Here is a 21,744-nt window from a genome sequence, read left to right as displayed (position 1 = left end):
CAAGCTGATTGGCTACCATGCACAGCAGCATCAGATTTTGCACTCTTCAGTTTTAGTAAATCAACCCCACGGTCTTGTGGATGATTATGACAAACGTATTCAACTGCTGCAATTGTTTCATAAGCTGATTTACGAAAAAGGGAACAATAATGACTTCAACAAAAGTTGTGATTTTGGCTTTTGACGTTTCCTTTTTTTAGGAAAAAATGAAACCTTATATCGGATTGGATTTTAAATGCAACAGCTACAGTCTTAACCTGTTTCAGTTTTCATACATCTGCTCTAGTTTACAGGTACATTTAGTAAAAAAGATCTGAATAAATTATGAAACATACCAACAGATATACTTGGTTTATCCGTTTTGTTCCTACTCTTCTTGGCTTTGCTTTTAGACCCAGCAGTGGCTCTGGCATCTGTCCTTTCAGATCCAACTGGCTCACTTTTCTCTTTTTCTGGCCTGAAGGTAACTGAATTCACAGTGTCTGGTCCTTGCTTTGAAGTCTCTTCCATTTTCTCAAGTAAAAGCTTGCGTTGGGCTTTTGCTCCTGATGTACCGATTTTAGGCGGTGCAACTTCCCCAATATGAGGCTCACACTTTCGTGTTTGGAGGCTTGTTTTTTTGCTCTTCTTTGTACGACCTCCAGAGAGAGAAGCTCCTGGCTGAACATGGGGTCTCTGATTTTCAGAACTATCCAATACCTGGTTTTCTAGGGTACTGATAGAAGTTTTATCCCCACTTTCCCCAGATTCAGAGTTCTTCTGAGACTGAACCCAGATCATACGAGAGAGATTAGGAACAGCACTTAGCCTTTTCACAACACCATTTTCTGTAGACTGAGTGGAAGTATTAACTTCATTCTCTGCCAGTTTTGCATCCTGGTTTTTTGAAACACCAAGTGTAAGGGGGGACAGGTCAAGATCAATCTCTTGGAGATCAGAAGAACCGTTAAGGTGGGAGAGCAAGTTTTTCTGCTCCAGCACTGCTGCTTTCTTAGGGAAATCGTTGACATCAAGATTTAGATCATAGACACTGAAGCTAGCCCTAATAGAGTCTTTGATGGTATTCTTGATCTCTTCAAGCCGGCTTGTTAAAAAACTATTTACTCGCTCCAACTCAAGCTGAGGCCACTGCAGTAACTTCTCTCCTGAAGATGGCGCCCCTGTGTCTTCTACAGATGAACTATAGATGTCAGATTTCTGAGTACCAGCTTCTTGAAGGGCTTTCTCCTAGACAAAGGAAATAAAAAGTTAATAAATCTGTTGAAAATGTCATGTTATCTCTAAGTTTTTGATGTCAACATCGATTCGCACTTTTGCATTCTGCACATTCTAAGCAATCATCAAAACCGAATTTAAAAAATCAATACAACACATTTTTATGTAACTAACACACACAATTTTGCATACTGTCAATACTGAACAAGCACCAAAGTCATTAACTGGAGTTAAATGCATATGCTAAAAACAAAATGTGAACCATCAGCGCAATCAATCGTAAAACAATATTATATTATGGGTCCCAATAAGTTGCTAGCTATAAACACCACACAGTTATTTCACCTTTTTTGTATAATTGATTTAAATGAACGAGCTGGATGCTCCATTTGATTTAGGTGTGGATACGATCTGCACTCCCATATAAAAAATATCAGCTTTTTCTCAACAAAAATATTCGAAAATTCAAACCATTTAAAAATATATTTTAGGTGATTATAAACAGGTACATATATATATTTTTTACCACAACAATGTCATACCTGCTCCGTGCAATGGTTTTACAAAGAAAAGCTCTGATGCACATCTTCTGGAGTCCCCCCCACTAATTCGATCCAGCAATATGCAAAAACACAGCAGCTCCTGCCGCTGTCGTTCTCCTCATTGGACAGACTGATAGCAGTAGGAGCCATTGTTGTCAATCAAAAGGTGACACAGGAGCTGGACCGAGTCTGCTGTCTGTGTCAACGCATGCAGCAGCGGGACTCAGAAAGAAGCCCGCACGGGTGCCCCCATGGCTGAAGAGGAGGGGCCTGAAATGTTGGCGGGGGATCCCAGAAGAAGAGGATTGGGGCTGCTTTGTGCAGAGCAGGTAAGTATAGGCATGTTTGGGTTTTTTTTGTTTGTTTTTTTTAAATAACAAATGTTTACAACCACTTTAAGCATTGAAAATAAAAAGATAGAAATGGATTGATTGCCGTGCACAGCTTCTCTATATTTGGTCTGCTCCAGTTTTGATATATTTCCCTCAATGTATCAAAAGGATATATATGTGAAGCTTCCTGGATATACACTGATCGGCCACTTTATTAGGCCACCTTGCTAGAACTGCGTTGGACCCACTTCTGCCTTCAGAACTGCCTTAGTTCTTCTTGGCATAGATTCAACAAGGTGTTGGAAACATTCCTCAGAGATTTTGGTCCATACTGACATGATAACATCACGCAGCTGCTGCAGATTTGTCAGCAGCACATCTATGATGCAAATCTCCCGTTCCACCACATTCCAAAATTGCTCTATTGGATTGAGATCTGGTGACTGCGGAGGCCATTGGAGTACAGTGAATTCATTGTCATGTTCAAGAAACCAGTTTGAGATTATCTGAGCTTTGTGACATGGTGCATTATCCTGCTGAAAGTAGCCATCAGAAGATGGGTACACGGTGGTCATAAAGGGCTGAACATGGTCAGCAACAATACTCAGGTAGGCCGTGGTGTTTAAACGATTCTCAATTGGTACTAAGGGGCCCAAAGTGTGCCAAGAAAATATCCGCCACATAATTACACCACCAGCCTGAACTGTTGATACAAGACAGGATGGAACTCATTAATGATTTTCTAACTGCTAAAACCAACAGCCAGTACTCCATACTCCTACTACTTGACCTCTCTGCGGCCTTTGATACTGTTGACCACTCGCTCCTTCTCAATAAACTACATTCCCTTGGCCTCTGAGATTCTGCTCTATCCTGGTTCTCTGCCTATCACAGCGCTCCTTCAGTGTCACCTAAAACTCTGTCTTCTCCTCTCCATTGCCTTTTCTGTGGGGGTCCCCCAAGGCTCTGTTCTTGGACCCCTTCTCTTCTCTATCTATACCTCCTCCCTTGGTTACTTGATAACTGCCCATGGCTTTCAATACCACTTATACGCCGATGAGACCCAAATCTATCTGTCTACTCCTCACCTCACTCCTTCAGTCTCCTCTCGCAAAAAATTACTAACTTACTAACTAACATATCAGCATGGATGTCGCATCACTTCCTTAAACTAAATCTCTCTAAAACTGAGCTATTAATATTCCCCCCCGCCCGTGGCCCCCTCCATGACTTTTCCATTAACATCAACAATGCAACCATCAGTCCCACCCCTCACGCCAGGGTACTAGGTGTAATCCTAGACTCTGACTTGTCATTTCAGCCTCAAGTCCAATCGTTGTCAAAAGTTTGTAGAATGTCACCTCCGTAACATCTCTAAAATTTGCCCCTTTTTAACAAATGAAACCACCAAGCTCCTCATTCACTCCCTTGTTATCTCTCGCCTTGACTATTGCAACTCCCTTCTCATTGGCCTGCCTCTCCATAGGCTATCCCCTCTTCAGTCTATCATGAATGCTGCTGCCAGACTTATCCAACTTACCAAGCGTGTCTGCCAACCCTCTACTTCAATCCCTACACTGGCTCCCAATCACCCAGCGAATTAAATTCAAAATACTAACCAAAACATACAAAGCCATTCACAACTCTGCCCCGAGCTACATCACCAATCTTGTCTCCAAATATCACCCAAATCATCCTATCTGCTCTTCTCAAGACCTCCTACTCTCAAGCTCTCTCGTCTCCTCCTCCCATGCTTGTCTCCAAGATTTCTCCAGAGCCTCTCCCATCCTCTGGAACTCGGTACCTCAACCTGTCCAGCTAGCCCCCACTCTTTCTACCTTCAAGCGATCCCTGAAAACTCATCTCTTTAGGAAAGCCTATCACATCTCCAACTAATCTTTACCACTTCTATCAGCTCACTCCCCACAGTTACAACCTTTTGTACCACCTGCCCCACCCTATTAGATTGTAAGCTCTTCTGAGCAGGGCCCTCTTAGTCCTCTTGTATTTTATTGTATCATAACTGTATTGTCACCCGTTTATATTGCGTAAACTGTTGCGTAAACTGTTGTCGAAGCTGCAATCGAGACTAATCAGATCAGGCATGGTTTTTCCAATCTTCTATTGTCTAATTTTGGTAAACCTGTGCGAATTGTAGCCTCAGTTTTATGTTCTTAGCTGGCAGGATTGGTACCCTGTGTGGTCTTTTGCTGCTGTAGCCCATAGGCTTCAAGGTTTAATGTGTTGTGCGTTCAGAGAAAGTATTTTGCATACCTTGGTTGTAAAAGAGTGTTTGAGTTACTGATGCCTATCATCTCAATCTGCCTATTCTCCTCTGACATCAACAAGGCATTTTTGTCCACACAACTGCCACTCACTAGTAGTTTTTGAAATGCTCAGGGCAGTCCGTCTGGCACCAAAAACCATGCCACATTCAAAGTCACTTAAATCCCCTTTCTTCCCCATTCTGATGCTCAGTTTGAACTTCAGCAAATCATCTTACCACGTCTAGATGCCTACACACATTGAGTTGCTGCCATGTGATTTGCTGATTAGCATTTTGTGGTATCAAGCAATTGAACAGGTGTACCTAAAAAGTGGCTGTGAGTGTATGTGAAGCTAATTGTGTCTATGGTATGTGTAGAGGGTATGTGTGGAGACTATTCAAGCTGTCATTACCATCCAACAATGTTTTTGTTTTAAATGCAGTTGCTTCATTATTATACTTTTATAGCATTTGTATAGCATTTCACACATATTCCTTTGTCAATGCAATATCACATGTGATGTTTAGATCATGTGACTCATTTTATCCAGATATCTCATGCAACAAATAAAAGAGCAATTCATTGTCTTGTCAAATGTAATTGTATCTTAGTAATTTCCCTTTGGGATTAATAAAGTATTCGATAATGATGTAGTTTATGCGGCAAAAAAAGCAAAAATAACAAATGCATGATAAATCCCACATCAAATGATGCGTTATGATATGAAGGTCAATTAAAAAAAATGTAAATACTTTTTTATTTTGTAGTCTAGCCACTCACTATTTAATGAATGTATAAATTGGGAGTTGAAACATTTAGCAGTGGTATAATTACGATTGCTAAATGTGACAGTTCCAGCTCAGAGATGCTGGTTGTCAGGGAGCAGGTGTCTTAAAGCTGAGTTCCAACCACTTTTGAGAGGTGGTCTTAAATGAAAGACCACCGCTCGTTTTGGCTAGTTAAAATTTTTTTTTTCTTCTAACTTACCTTTTTATGAAATACAGCCTGTACTTCCAATCCATCTGGTCCACGGCACAGGACGTCATATCCTCTTCTTAGGCGAGCCCAACCTCCCCCCCCCCGATGTCTTCTGGGACATGTGTGTGTCTCAGAAAAAAGCCGGCCAATCACAAAGTGGCGTGTGACTCGCGCATGCGCAGTAGGTAATGGGTGGTGTGTAGCCGCAAGGCTCCACTGCCTGTTTCCCTTAATTAGAATGGCGGTGCCTGCACCCAATCCGATGGACGGATCGGCCTCAGGGGGCCGGCGTCAGGTAAGGGCTCCCTGGACAGGTAAGTGTCCTTATTAAAAGTCAGCAGCTACAGTGTTTGTAGCTGCTGACTTTAAAAAAAGAAAATTTGCGGGTGGAACACCGCTTTAACAACCACTGACGTGTCCCTGTCCCAGGATTCCTGGCTAACAGGGGAATGTAAACAAAGTAGCAGAGACATGGTTTAAAGAGGTCCTCCCCAAATTCCATGCTGGACCCCTTATCTGAGCAAGCATGAAAGGGGGAGGAACAAGCGTGCGACACATGGTTGTTACGACAGAGGATGCTGGCGCTGACAGCAAGCATCTCTGAATTGAACTGTCACATTAAGCAGTGCTAGGAATACCACTGCTAAAGGTTTCACTTTCCGATCCAGACGGAGGTCCAGTCTTCAGTAAAACAAGGCGTAAAAAATGCGTTAAATACCACAAAATAAAAACATTAAAAACGCATGCAGTGTATTACCCACTCCTGACAAATACAGAATGAGTTATTTTAAATGTAAAAGGCTCGATTCAATATCTACCACTGCGTTAAAACACCTCTTAGTGTTTTGCAAACTTTTTCAATTCACTAAAAAAACACTACTAAAAAACATGTTTACAGTTATCACTGTAAGGGTACTTTCACACTGTGGCGCGAGATGCGTTAGTGGTAAAGCGCCGCTAGTTTTAGTGGCGCTTTACCGCTGTATTACGGTGCTTTTCAGCCGCTAGTGGGGCGCTTTTAACCCCGTCCTGCAAGCGCACCGTCCCAGGGTGAAGGCAGTCGGGCTTTCACACTGGGAAGGCTTGAGAGGAGCTTTACAGGCGCTGTTTTTAGCGCTAAAATGCCTCAGCAGAAAGGGGTCTTATACTTTGAATATATTGGACATTGCACACTGGCACTTTGTTTTATGGTGCAGGTTTCATATGCATTTTGCACTTCCCATTTTCGCATCAAGGTGGTGTCGTTTTTTAACCTCCCTGGCGGTATGATTATGTCAGATTTTTGAGTCTCAAAGCGGTACAATTGTTTTGCATAGAAATTTGGCGTTCTATATTGTAGGCCTGTAATTCTTAGGAATAACACACCTAAAACTGTCCAAACAAGAATCTAGTAGATATTCCGGGTATGATAAAGTTTGAAACACAAAATCATAAAATTATAACATAATAAATAACAATAAATAATTATAAATAATAATAGGAATTTCTCCATGATTCACTATCGCTCAATTCTGCAAGTGTTCTAATTTATTATCACTGTCTTCTAGCTGGTCTAAAACCACTTTTGACGTAAAGGGACACTTTTTAGTTGCTATGGACAATCTTAAGTTTCCAGGCAGAAAGAACAATACAGTGGGGCAAAAAAGTATTTAGTCAGCCACCAATTGTGCAAGTTCTCCCACTTAAAAAGATGAGAGGCCTGTAATTGTCATCATAGGTATAACTCAACTACGAGAGACAAAATGTGGAAACAAATCCAGACAATCACATTGATTTTTGAAAATTTATTTGCAAATTATGGTGGAAAATAAGTATTTTGTCAATATTAAAAGTTCATCTCAATACTTTGTTATATATCCTTTGTTGGCAATGACAGAGGTCAAACGTTTTCTGTAAGTCTTCACAAGGTTGTCACCCACTGTTGCTGGTATGTTGGCCCATTCCTCCATGCAGATCTCCTCTAGAGCAGTGTTTTGGGGCTGTCACTGGGCAACACGGACTTTCAACTCCCTCCAAAGGTTTTCTATGGGGTTGAGATCTGGAGACTGGCTAGGCCACTCCAGGACCTTGAACTGCTTCTTGCGAAGCCATTCCTTCGTTGCCCGGGCGGTTTGTTTGGGATCATTGTCATGCTGAAAGACACAGCCACGTTTCATCTTCAATGCCCTTGCTGATGGGAGTCGGTTTGCACTCAAAATCTCAAGATGCATGGCCCCATTCATTCTTTCATGTACACAGATCAGTCGTCCTGTTCCCTTTGCAGAGAAACAGCCCCAAAGCATGATGTTGCCACCCCCATGCTTCACAGTAGGTATGGTGTTCTTTGGTTGCAACTCAGCATTCTCTCTCCTCCAAACACGACGAGTTGTGTTTTTACCAAACAGTTCTACTTTGGTTTCATCTGACCATATGACATTCTTCCAATCCTCTTCTGGATCATCCAAATGCTCTCTAGCAAACTTCAGATGGGCCCGGACATGTACTGGCTTAAGCAGGGGGACACGTCTGGCACTGCAGGATCTGAGTCCCTGGTGGCGTAGTGTGTTACTGATGGTAGCCTTTGTTACATTGGTCCCAGATCTCTGCAGGTCCTTCACTAGGTCCCCCTGTGTGGTTCTGGGATTTTTGCTCACCGTTCTTGTGATCATTTTGACCCCACGGGGTGAGATCTTGCATGAAGCCCAAGATCGAGGGAGATTATCAGTGGTCTTGTATGCCTTCTATTTTCTAATTATTGCTCCCACAGTTGATTTCTTCACACCAAGCTGCTTGCCTATTGCAGATTCAGTCTTCCCAGCCTGGTGCAGGTCTACAATTTTGTTTCTGGTGTCCTTCGACAACTCTTTGGTCTTCACCATAGTGGAGTTTGGAGTGTGACTGTTTGAGGTTGTGGACAGGTGTCTTTTATACTGATAACAAGTTCAAACAGGTGCCATTAATACAGGTAATGAGTGGAGGACAGAGGAGCCTCTTAAAGAAGAAGATACAGGTCTGTGAGAGCCAGAAATCTTGCTTGTTTGTAGGTGACCAAATACTTATTTTCAAATAAATTCTTTCAAAAATCAGACAATGTGATTGTCTGGATTTGTTTCCACATTTTGTCTCTCATAGTTGAGAATTACAGGCGTCGCTCATCTTTTTAAGTGGGAGAACTTGCACAATTGGTGGCAGACTAAATACTTTTTTGCCCCACTGTACTGTTCTTTCTGCCTGGAAACTTAAGATTGTCCATAGCAACTAAAAAGTGTCCCTTTACGTCAAAAGTGGTTTTAGACCAGCTAGAAAACAGTGATAATAAATTAGAACACTTGCAGAAAAATACTTTTTTGCTCCACTGTATATATGATTTAAATCTGCATGCAGGGCATTGGACAAACCATTAGGGACAAAAGGGTTGTGAAACGATTTCATACAGTAATGTAAACTGTAAGATTACAGTGTACTGTATGTGTTATGAATTTTCAATTTTTTGACGCTCGCAGGGAACGGAGCCCGGCACACAGAGGCATCGGGAAGAGGACACAGCCCGCAGACACAGCAGGGGGGACATCACAGAATCCTGGGGACAAGGTAAGCACACTGCACCAGGATCCTGCAAGGCAATCCCAAGTGTGGCTCGGTGTTACCGCTAATGGTACTGAAATTCAACCCCGAGCCACACTCATGAAAACCGCCAGGGAGGTTAAGGTAGTGTATTATGCTTTGTTTGTGGTGTTTTTTTGTATATTAATTTTCATTTGCCACATGTAAGCATCATTCACACTAGCAGCATCAATTCCACCTACCCCATTTTTGTTTTTTATCTTGCCCATCTACCTTTTTGGTGGTTGGTATATGTGGAGGCAGTAGCAAATTAGCTTTTCTCTTTAATTCATAGTTTACTTTACTTTACCTTTATTCTTATGTATATGGCAATGTCTCCTCCCAAAAAATACATGACCGTGACCATGCTCAGTGTTTGGCCACTGGACCCCAAGCAACATTACATGGTGGCGTGGGAGGGGGTCACAGTAAATCTATAAAACCAGAGGAATAAAAATGTATCTGCTGTCCATAGCAACCATTTGGATTTTTTTAGCTGCAAAATAAAAAATTACAGATGCAATTTTACTGGTTGGAAACCTTTTCTTTCATAATAAACAGTTTTCTCCTTTTTCATGGGACAAAAATTAAAATGTCTTGTAAACAAGCCTTTGGGGTGTGGGGTGTTTGTATTGTTTGAGCAAGGGCACACTCACCTTCTTCTTTAATTTGTGGCGTGCTCGCTTTGCAGCTTTATTGCTGCTGGTTGCCTTGGGTTCACTATTGTTTATGAAGTCTAAAAGTTCATCAACATCACGGTGGTCCACTGCTTGCTCTTCTGAAGGGTGCCGCTTCTGTGGGACCTCTTCTTTCCTCTTGGTCAAACGTGATCTAAGTTTTTCACGCATCTCTGGATAATTTCGACTTGTGGGAGCTGGAGGTGGCTGAAAATATGCAAAGAAATTCTCAACTGAAATAAGGAAAAATGCTATATAACCTACATCCTAATAGGAGTGTTGATTACCACTTTAAGCAAGCTACTAGCAGGCTTCAGAACTTTTTATCTGTTGAAGCTTGCTAGCAGCTTGTTTAAAGTGGTAAGCAACACTCCCATTGCGATGTGTGTTCAACATTTACAACCTGAAGTTAAATGGTACTTTAAAAGCTTCAACAAAGCTTGCTGAGAATCCAAGTAAGAAATACAATCAACTGGAGGTGGTGTGCACTTTTGGTGTCATAAGTGGATTGGTGATTTTAGAACACTGCGGTGGACCATATATATTTATGGACTTTGTTTTGTGACACTTTCGATTAGATTTGATTTTCATGCAAAGGACTTTTATTAAGAGCACAGAATACCTAAGAGTTTAAAGTGGTATATGTGATAGACTCACCCGGGACAGAGGCTTTTGGAGGGGAGTTAAAGCTAGCCTCTTGCCTACTGACTATGGGATTTGAGGGAGCTATAAGCATTTAGGAAGATATTCTGTTATGTAATGCAAAAGGCCATGATGGTCTCTGCCAGTGTTGAACTCATAGCAGATGTACGTGAAAGGAATGCTGATTAATGAGATCTGGAAAGCCCTGGGTCTCCTGTTTACTAGTCTGGAGGGTCTTTCACCCATTATTAATTGTGCTCATTAACACACCTTTGTTTCCTAGCAAACTATTGGTGGATGTGCTTCTAATTATGTGTATTGTAGGTTGTGAGTTGTTAGGAGATGGCAAGGCTGACCTGAAAGGTCATATCCCTGAGTCAGCTAGTCTGGGTAAATGATTAGTTAATTAGATCATGTTAATTAGGTTTTTGGTTACAGTTTGTATTGTCATCCTGATGTATATATTTGTGTGAGATCTCAAATAAATCAGTTCATGTTCTCCAACCAAAACGAGTACTGTCTAGTTATAGGTTGTCCAGCGGTTTGAAATATTTGATATCTATATGCAGACTGGGAGGAAGCGGTATATGACGAAAGCACTCAAGCGGAGTGTGGGACGTTTCGTTACAGTATATTCAGTGGTGCTGCACTATGAGTTAATTTAAAGCTTGCTGAGAGCTCTGCAAATGCTTTGTCAAAGCTTGCTGTGCACACTGCTCTTATACAAGCTGAAGCTAGTGCGGAACAGGCCCTAGATTAGCTTACCGTGTTGTGACCAAAGAACTCGCAGTAGCAGCAGTCGCAGAACTTGCCATCTCGCTGGTTGGTAGACGAAGAAGTGCATGAACTACGCTCCGAACTACTGTCTTCATCTTCCCCAGACCCTCGTCTGCCTCACAGGGTTGCAAGTTGGAGCAGCCGGATACACTGGAAAACTTGTGTCCTCGACATGTTGCATCCCTAAAACAGTCAGAAAATTTGCAGTGAAGCAAACATGTTGTTCTTTATTCCTTAAAGTTTTCATTTCTTTGAGATTATCAAAGATTAGTTTACACTAAAATGTAAGATTGAGAAAAGCACTCAATATCTGACAATTATATTTTATTTTAATTTCAAACATTAGAAGGAGGCTCTTCACATTTTCTGTGGATCTTTATTATTCAGTAAGTGTACTGTGGCAGGTTGGCATGGCTGCGCAAATCGCTATAGGTTCAGGTCGCTCCTTTAAGACAATCTAGTAGGCGCGCATGCCCGTGATGTCCGCCGGGGACCCGTGGTCACTCATGACAGAGCAGGAACGTGGATCTGTGTGTGTAAACGCACAGATCCACGTCCTGTCTGGGGATTAGAGACAGATCGTGTGTTCCTAGTATATAGGAACATCGATCGGTCCCCCACCCCCCCCCCCCCCCGTTAGAACACACCTAGGGAACACAGTTAACCCCTTGATCGCCCCTAGTGTTATAACCCCTTTCCTGCCAGTGACATTTATACAGTAATCAGTGGCTATTTTTAGCGTTGATCGCTGTATAAATATCAATGGTTCCAAAAAAGTGTCAAAAGTGTCTGATCTGTCCGCCGCAATGTCGCAGTCCTGATAATAATCACAGATCGCCGCCATTACTAGTAAAAAAAAAAAAAATAATAATAATAATAAAAATGCCATATATCTATCTCCTATTTTGTAGACGCTATAACTTTTGCTTAAACCAATCAATACGCTTATTGTGATTTTTTTTACCAAAAATATGTAGAATACATATCGGCCTAAACTGATGAAGAAATTGTTTGGGTTTTTTTTGGATATTTCTTATAGCAAAAAGTACAAAATGTTGTGTGTTTTTCAAAATTGTCGCTCTTTTTTTGTTTATAGCGCAAAAAATAAAAAAGCGCAGAGGTGATCGAATACCACCAAAAGAAAGCTCTATTTGTGGGGAAAATAAAAGGGAAATTTTGTTTGGGTACGTTTTCACATGACCGGGCCATTGTTAGTTAAAGCGACGCAGTGCCGTATCGCAAAAAATGGCCTGGTCAGGAAGGGGGCAAATCCTTCCGGGGCTAAAGTGGTTAAAAAGAAAAACAAAGAGAAAAGCGTGTTTAACAACCTACACAATTTATAGTAAAAAACTATGAGCTCTTCTTATCCTGTTTAAACCTTGCTGATAAGGGCTCAGGTTTGTTGGTGGCTAGTCCTCGTGGTCTTTAGCCAAGCCTGAACCATGCTCCAACCATCCTCTAAGAATGCCTTAGTGGCCAATACCATTCTCTTTAAACAGTGCCTCCGTGGATTGGTGAGAAAGACGAGTCTCCAGTAGAGTTAAGTCAAGGTTGTTTCAAACTGGTGCACAGAAAAGGGTATTTTAGCAATATCAAATAACTACAAGGCTATTCTCACACTGTCCCCACTCAGAAGCATCTTGAACACAAAAGCAACAATTAATCGCAAGAAAGGATATAAGCGCTCCTTATCCCCCCAACAATTCTGCTACAATAAGATACAAAGTACCTCATAGATCGAAAAAGTTACACAGTTAGTCCCAGTCGTCGTTAAAAAACTCACCTAGCGAGCCTAGCCACATCATTGTCAAAGTTGGATCAGCATCTTGACGTTCTTCTGCAAACTGAGCCGCAGTTAAACTTCTAGCAATAAATGCTGCCACATATCTCCTGAATTCCCCAGCCATCTCTACACCCCAGGCAGGCCAATCTGCACTAGGTAAGGGGACGGGTGACTCATACTGCTGGACCTGGGATCTTCTACCTTAGTCATTGTCTCAACATCTACAGCAAGATAAAGATATTCCCCCCACAGCTGGGCTTCCCTGGATCTTGCCAGTCTTGGCCCAAGAGAAGGAGAGATTGCAGGTAGGGAAGGCTGCACAAACACTCCCTGCCTGGGGTGTAGAGGTGGCACAAATTCTGAGAGGAACATGACAGCATTAAATGCTGGAGGTGAAACAAATGCTCAGTTTGGCAGCTGGAAAAGATAAGTCCACTTTGTAACCCCAACCGAGAGTATTTGTGTAATTTTTTGGATGTGTAAGGAAGTACTTTGTATATTTTTGAAGCAAAATAATTGGGGCATAAGAAGTGCTTACTTTATTTTTTTAAGATTAATGAAAGAATACATGTTACTTTATTGGGTCAGTTTAAAACATCCAAATAGAAGATGTGCTCTAGCTACCCCTACCTGAAGTTAATTGTTAGGCTGGGTTCACACTAGATTAGAAAGCAGCTCAAAGCAGGGGTTCAGTGCGTCTGCACTCACAGTTTCAGGTCCGATTTCAGCCCGAATTTTTGTTTGAATTAGGACCTGAAAAGGGACCAAAAGAGGCTCAGGACTCCTGTGCAATTTGCACTGGAGCCGCACTGTAAAATTGTGAACCGGCTCCATAGAGAGCCGGTCACAATCTCCTGCTATGCGAAGCAGATGCGGGGAAATCCGCATCCAATTTGCAATAGTTTGAACCCAGCCTTAGGCTCCATTCACATCTGAGCGATCCGAATTGTGGGCAGAATTGCCACGATACTGCTCGCGATTCGAAATAGTGGCAAATTGTAGGACGCCTGTGCTATCACCATCACTTCCAATGGCACTCTGATCCTGGTACGATTTTGTCGCGATTATCGCCAGACGAATCACCGTAAAACCACACAAACATAATTATGGGACACCTGTCACAATAGTGGCTAAACCGTGCCGTGATCGGGATGCCATTGGAAGTGACGAGGATCGCACAATTTGCCAGTATTTCAAATCGTGGCGATTCCACACACGATTCAGAACGCTCAGTTGTCAATACAGCCTTAGACTCAAAGGTGTTTTTGGAATACCATAAAAAAAAAAAAAAAAACAAACAAGTGGAACCAGCTGAAGAACAAAAAAGTACTGTACTTAATAATGCTAGTACCCGGCTATCATTCTGACACTTTGACTTCAGTGCTAAGTTGCTGAATCAGCACAAATATAAATGTAGAGGGGGGGGATTTAGAAAATCTAATTTGCAGCCCTAGGCTACCAATCTGCAAACCCATTTGTAAAACACATGGGTTAGTCAATAGTCCACAAACATTAGAAGTTGGCCCCCCCCCCCCACCTGAACAGGTAAAGATAAGTGAAGGAGGGCTTCTCTGCAGACTTGGTGGACTTGGACTGCCAGAGATGGTTACCCACAGCAGAGATAGACGGCTTAAAGGATGTAGTTGCCTTGTCTAAATTTTCTCGCCAACAAAAACTGCTCATGGTCTAAAATGGAAGGCTTCCTGGGCTGAGGCAAGAATGTACTCTTTCCTCTAGTGAGGTCCTTGATGTCCTCATCCAACATTTCAGGGAAAAATTGATCTCCTGTGAATGGTAGATTTATAAATGCCTTTATAGACCTTTGGTCTGTCAACCAACACTTTAGCCAAAACAACCTGCAGATGATCACAGCTTAAGCGGACAGTTAGATCAAGGATTCATGCTTTGTTAAAAGACTTGTATGGCCAAAGTTTTTTAGTCATACTTCTCTTCTGGGTCACAGGAGTGCACTTATGGTAAAGCCCGCTGCCGGTTGATGTCACAGACCTGCTCCAGGCTCTGGAAGGATCCCAAACATATTGTCGGGATCCCCCCAGCTGCCTGATTGACAGCTGACTCCGGCTCTCAACACATGGCTGAGAGCTGAATCCTGTTGTACTTGCCCCCTCTCCAGCGAGCACTGGAAGAGCACAGCAGAGAGCAGTCACTGACAATTACTGCTCTGAGAAGACACAGAACTGAGCAGTCAGCAACCATGTAATCTCTTAGCTTTCAGTCTTAGAGCTGGCAGCGACAGCTGCAGCATCACACAGAGTATGTACTGTATGTTTTTTTTTTTTTTTCAGCAACCACAAACTTCTCTTTTAATAACTGAGTTGTTCCTTAAAAAATATATAAAAATACATTTTATAAATGTTTTGCAGATGACAATAAACCAAAGCTAAATCAAAAGCATTTTCAAAGTAGTTACCTGGTGGTGGTTCCAGGTGTGCTTCCTTGCTGTAGTGCATTTGTGCCATTACAGTGCCCATTGCAAGGATGGCTACAGGCAGAGAGTGGTGGTGGAGGTGGATTTACTTTAAGGAGAGATGGGCTGGACCCTGTTAAATGAGGACTTCTGTGAGCTCCAGTGGTGGGGCAGACAGTGGCTTTAGAGGGTGCAGTGTGAGACGATAGGCTTGTTGCTGAGAAAGGGGCTGCCGTATTGGGCGAGGAGAGGTATGGGTGTGGAGGACTGTGGGGAGAGACTGGAGGTTGAGATGCTAGTCCAGTTGGACTGTTCGGAGGAGCACTAGGATCCGAATGACGACTGTGCTCTGAATGATAGGCTTCCCCTAAAAGAACACAATCTGTGAAGTACAACCATACTATTATTAACAACTTAAACATGGTAAAACAGAAACTTTCAATTACTACTTAGGGACAAAAAGTTAAAACTTTAATTCTGAACATTATAGGCACATTATTGATATTGGTTGAGAGTAAAGAAAAAGCTCTCCAGTAAATTGTAGTAAAAACAGCACTATTAAAATAAATAAATAAAAAGACGGTTCTATGTATATCACCACTTCAATGCCATGACCAATTTTAGCCTACCTTAATCCAACATGGCTGATTATAATGTCTCATTGCCACCTGAATCCTATACGATAACATTTATAGATTACTTATTTTGCACAGAACTAGCACAGCAGAAAACCGCTACCTACTAAAATGGCTTTATATTTCAAGTGGTAACTGTGTTGCAAACCAGCTATTCAATGGCCGGACACAAAATAACGTGTAGGGACCATAAAGTTATCCTTCAATGAGGAATAAATATTTTGTTTTTTGGATATGTGATGTATGCGATTAAGTAAATAACTTTTAAGCCTGTGTTGAAAGCCAAAAAAAGGTAAGTAATTCTGAGTATACAGTAGGCACATTCCGGTCCACTTTACCAATCTTCAGTGGGGGAAGGGGAGTAAATGGCCTTGCCCATTTCCATCACAATCCAGTGCTTAATCAGGCTTGTGTGCTGTCAAATGGACTGTATTCGTCTAGCAATCTTTGTGGAGCAGACAGCTAGTGTTTGACAATTGAGTAGAGCATGTGAGTGGAGAAGGTGCGTTAAGGTACCACAGGTACATGTTATAAACTAGGGAGGTCAAGTGGATTTTTTTCTTTTTAACACTGGTTTGATTTAAGAAAAGGCTGTACTGGACTATGCAGGCAAATATTTTTAAGATGCATGCCGACACCAAATCGGTCATGTATTCAAAGCACAACAATAAAAATTATTTGAAAAAAGTTGTGCTCATAAGTTTACATACCCTGGCAGAATTTATGATTTCTTGGCCATTTTTCAGAGAATATAAATGATAACACAAACTTTTTTCCACTCATGGTTAGTGTTTGGTTGAAGCCATTTATTATCAATCAACTGTGTTTACTCTTTTTAAATCATAATCATAAACAGAAATGATCCTGATCAAAAGTTTACATACCCTGGTGATTTTGGCCTGATAACATGCACATAAGTTGACACAAAGGGGTTTGAATGACAATTAAAAAGGTACCCATCCTCACCTGTGATCCATTTGCTTGTAATTGGTGTGTGTGTATAAAAGGTCAATGCGTTTCTGGACTCCTAACAGACCCTTGCGTCTTTCATCCAGTGCTGCACTGACGTTTCTGGATTTTGAGTCATGGGAAAGCAAAATAATTGTCAAAAAGGACCTGCAGGAAAAGGTAGTTGAACTGTATAAAACAGGAAAGGGATATAAAAAGATATCCAAGGAATTGAGAATGCCAATCAGCAGTGTTCAAACTCTAATCAAGAAGTGGAAAATTAGGGGTTCTGTTGAAACCAAACCACAGGCAGATAGAGCAACTCAAATTTCAGCCACAACTGCCAGGAAAATTGTTGGGGATGCAAAGAAAAATCCACAAATAACTTCAGGTGAAATACAGGACTCTCTGAAAACATGTGGTGTGGCTGTTTCAAGATGCAAAATAAGGAGGCACTTGAAGAAAGATGGGCTGGATGGTCGAGTCACCAGAAGAAAGCCATTACTACACAAATGCCAAAGTATCCCGCTTACAATACGCCAAAAAGCACAGAGACAAGCCTCAAACCTTCTGGCACAAAGTCATTTGGAGTGATATCAAAATTGAGCTTTTTGGCCACAACCATAAGTGCTACATTTGGAGAGGAGTGAACAAGGCCTATGATGAAAGGTACACCATTCCTACTATGAAATACGGAGGTGGATCGCTGATGTTTTGGGGATGTGTGAGCTAAAAAGGCACAGGAAATTTGGTCAAAATTGATGGCAAGATGAATGCAGTATGATATCAAAAAATACTGGAGGAACATTTGGTATTCATCAGCCAGGAAGCTGCGCATGGGACGTACTTGGACATTCCAACATGACAATGATCCAAAACACAAGGTCAAGTCGACCAGTCATTGGCGACAGCAGAATAAAGTGAAGGTTCTGGAGTGGCCATCTCAGTCTCCTGACCTGAATATCATTGAGCCACTCTGGGGAGATCTCAAATGTGCAGTTCATGCAAGACAGCACAAGAATTTACAGGAACTGAAGGCTTTTGCCAAAAGGAATGGGCAGCTTTACCATCTGAGAAGATAAAGAGCTTCATCCACAAATACCACAAAAGACTTCAAGCTGTCATTGATGTTAAAGGGGGGCAATACACGGTATTAAGAACTGGGATATGTAAACTTTTGATCAGGGTCATTTGGGTAGTTTCTGTTGTCATTTTGATTTAAAAAGAGTAAAAACACAGTTGATTGATAATAAATGGTTTCAGCCAAACACTAACCAGGAGTGAAAAACGTTTTTGTATTCTCATTCATATTCTCTGAAAAATGGCAAAGAAATCATAAATTTTGCCAGGGTATAAAGTTATGAGTACAACTGTATGCTACACTGCATGTTACAGCTTTAATTTTCCTTCGGCAGTTTCCTTTTTACAGGAGACTCAAGCTGTAGAAATAACAAAAGATTTTTTTCAGGTTAATGCAAGTCAACTAATGGCTAACCTGTTACAATACTAGCAAACCTTACTAAAGTAAACTCAGGAGAGCAGTGGCACAAACGTGGTACATGTAGAAACGTCTGTACCCCCACCTACTAAGAAGCCCAAATGGCAATGCCCAGTCTTCTTGGTAAGTCACCAAAATCATAGAAATTACACAATGGAAGTTGCATTAAAAAGGTGTGCAGGTTTCACCTAAAGCCCTCCTGGTCAAATAGTTTAGTAAAGTCTTGTGAGCGACAGGCTTGGTGTAAAGCATATCTGTGAGGAACCTGCGTGATTAAAACTGAGCAAATAAACAAGCTTAGGTACAGTGAAAACTGCATGTCAGGATTGTTATGTCAAGATATATAGCCAAATGAAGGAAAATGTTAATCTCCCTTAAACGTCAAGTCTAGCCCTTTCCTTTACGTCTCCCAAGCTTCACGATTGGCTCTGATGTCATGAGCAGCCATTCTGACTAATGTTGATTCTCAGATGGTAGAAAGGGTTTAAGCAGGGTGGATAAAAATCAATGATATAAGAAAGAAGAAAAAATACAGCATTGTGTCGTTTTAACTGACAATTGTGTGGTTGTCCGACGCTGTACCCACACAAAATTGACATCCTTTTTTCCCCCACTAATAGAGCTTTCTTTTGGTAGTATTTGATCACCTCTGCGGTTTTTATTTTTTGCGCTATAAACAAAGAAAGTGACAATTTTGAAAAAAAACATTTTTTTTACATTTTGCTATAATAAATATCCCAAAAAAAAATAATTTCTTCATCAGTTTAAGCCAATATGTATTCTTCTACATATTTTTGTTAAAAAAAAAAAAAAAAATCGCAATAAGTGTATATTGGATTGGTTTGCGCAAAAGTTAGTGTCTACAAAATAGGGGATATATTTATGGCATTTTTTTATTTATTTATTTTTTTTTTACTAGTAATGGAGGTGATAAGCGATTTTTAGCAGGACTGCGACATTGCGGGGGACAGATTGGACACTTTTTTGGGACCATTTACATTTTTACAGCAATCAGTGCTAAAAATAGCCACTGATTACTATAGAAATGTCACTGGCAGGAAGGGGTTAACACTAGGGGGCAATCAAGGGGTTAAGTGTTCCCTAGGGAGGTGTTTCTAACTGTGGGGGGAGTGTACCGACAGGGAGTAGAGAGAGAGATCGCTGTTCCTGATCACTAGGAACAGCAGATCTCTCTCTACTTCCCTGACAGAACAGGGATCTGTCTGTTTACATTGACAGATCCCCTTTCTGGCTTTCTGAGGAGCAATCGCGAGTCGCCGGCAGACATTGCAGCCGACGGCCGCGTGCATAGTCTCTGGCATCTTTTCTGAAGCTCAGTATTAATGCTCAGGATTGCGATCGTTTTAAACACTTTAGTAATATTTGGCCAATAAAAACAGTTATGAAAAACAATAGTCACTAATTTGATCTGCTTAAAAGATGGCCAAGTTCAAGAAGACAGATACAAACTGAATCGTACAAAAGTATCTTATACTTAGGCAGTTGTCTAGACAGACATCCAGTTATAAAGCAGGTACAAACAGGTAGCCTACTATGCAACTACAAAAAGGGGCATGCTAAGCTCAAACATCCGATAACAAAAATTAAAAAGTTTGCACTAACCTGGGGATGATGGCCTATGACACATGCTTTTGAACTGTTTTGGAGATTTACAGAAGTTAAGTGAGGTAGGGAGTGTTCCTGTGCTGGTTCCAGATGGACTATATGGACAGACCTTTAAACCAGACAGCTTCGATGTCTTGCTACCACGCTCCGGTGATGCCGGAAGCCTGCTGCCTTTTTCTCCTATAGAACAAAATGCACATGCTCTCCAAAAAAGCAAAGGAACAAATCAAGTCTAAGCAACATCTGTAACTAAGCAAGCTGTCCTATGTAAGGTCCTGTGGTAATCTTGTTTATTGTAACACCAATGTCAAATAAAAATGAGAAAGGACCACTATCAGGATAACAGCAACATTGTATTATGAACTCAGATATGGCTGCCTATAACCGAATTAAAACAAACAATGCTAGCAAGCACTGTCCCCATTGCACTGTGATTTATTTTATTGTTTACTAGGGACAAAGAGGTCAAATCGGTGATAAATGCTTTTAGCCTTACCTTTCATTTCACAAAGCTACACCAATATGTGGACCTTTTAACCCTCAGCTAAATTTGAGCTTCTCCTGCAAACTCACATAGTCTGTAGGCTCCACATATGCCTCTATACCAAGCCAGTTTTTGTCTCAATATCTGTTAGCACAACGATATACCAAATAAAAGTCCCTTACTACTTGAGCACACATGTGCCAGCCTATTGTTTCTAGCCTATTATTGCTTCCTTCTGGTCCTACCTCCATCTATACAAATGATAACGTAGCTCTTGAACTCCTCCACAACCAGTTCTGACATGGAGGTCTATAAATTGAATATACACTTGTTGCTGTATTACTATTCAAATAGTGTTCATTTTGAAGATCCCTTGGGCATCTTAATAAGAACATCAAGTAAACTTCTCTTTAGGGTGCCCTTAAACTGGCATGAAGAGCAATTTCTGCCCACTAAATTGCACTGACTTGATTGCCATTAGTGGCCTTCAGCATATCAGCACATAACAGCATTTCTAGACCATTGATACAGTGCCTTGAAAAAGTATTCACACCCCTTGAAATTTCCCACATTTTGTCATGTTACAATCAAAAACGTAAATGTATTTTATTGGGATTTTATGTGATAGACCAACACAAAGTGGCACATAATTGTGAAGTGGAAGGAAAATGATAAACGGTTTTTAACATTTTTTACAAATAAATATGTGAAAAGTGTGGCGTGCATTAGTATTCAGCCCCCCTGAGACAAGACTTTGTAGAACCTCCTTTCGCTGCAATTACAGCTGCAAGTATTTTTGGGGATGTCTCTACCAGCTTTGCACATCTAGAGAGTGACATTTTTGCCCATTCTTCTTTGCAAAATAGCTCAAGCTCTGTCAGATTTAATGGAGAGCTACTGTGAACAGCAAATTTCAAGTCTTGCCACAGACTCTCAATTGTATTTAGGTCTGGACTTTGACTGGGCCATTCTAACACATGAATATGCTTTGATCTAAACCATTCTATTGGAGCTCTAGCTGTATGTTTAGGATCATCCTGCTGGGAGGTGAACCTCCGCCCCCGTCTCAAGTCTTTTGCAGACTCTAACAGGTTTCCTTCTAAGATTGTTCAGTATTTGGGTATTTGGCTCCATCCACCTTCCCATGAACTCTGACCAGCTTCCCTGTCACTGCTGAAGAAAAGCATCCCCACAACATGATGCTGCCACCACCATGTTTCACAATGGGGATGGTGTGTTCAGGGTGATGTGCAGTGTTAATTTTCCGACACATATAGTGTTTTGCTTTTAGGCCAAAACGTTCAATTTTGGTCTCATCTGACCAGAGCAC

At 41.3% G+C, this 21,744-nt stretch overlaps 1 protein-coding gene across 1 annotated transcript in view; it reads right to left on the bottom strand.

Moving 5' to 3' along the window:
• The window catches only part of FAM193B (family with sequence similarity 193 member B), a 128,861-nt gene that overhangs the window by 21,009 nt on the left and 86,108 nt on the right, over window positions 1-21,744 (bottom strand). The window contains 6 exon segments of the mRNA XM_073620498.1: window positions 336-1,227; window positions 9,573-9,800; window positions 11,001-11,116; window positions 11,119-11,195; window positions 15,227-15,605; window positions 19,928-20,110. Of these exon segments, the coding sequence (XP_073476599.1) occupies window positions 336-1,227; window positions 9,573-9,800; window positions 11,001-11,116; window positions 11,119-11,195; window positions 15,227-15,605; window positions 19,928-20,110 (1,875 nt within the window).

Source organism: Aquarana catesbeiana, linkage group LG03 (genome assembly GCF_042186555.1).
Source record: "Aquarana catesbeiana isolate 2022-GZ linkage group LG03, ASM4218655v1, whole genome shotgun sequence".
Lineage (NCBI taxonomy): Eukaryota > Metazoa > Chordata > Amphibia > Anura > Ranidae > Aquarana > Aquarana catesbeiana.
Note: the sequence above shows the minus strand (reverse complement) of the source record. Positions and strands in the feature narration are given on the sequence as shown.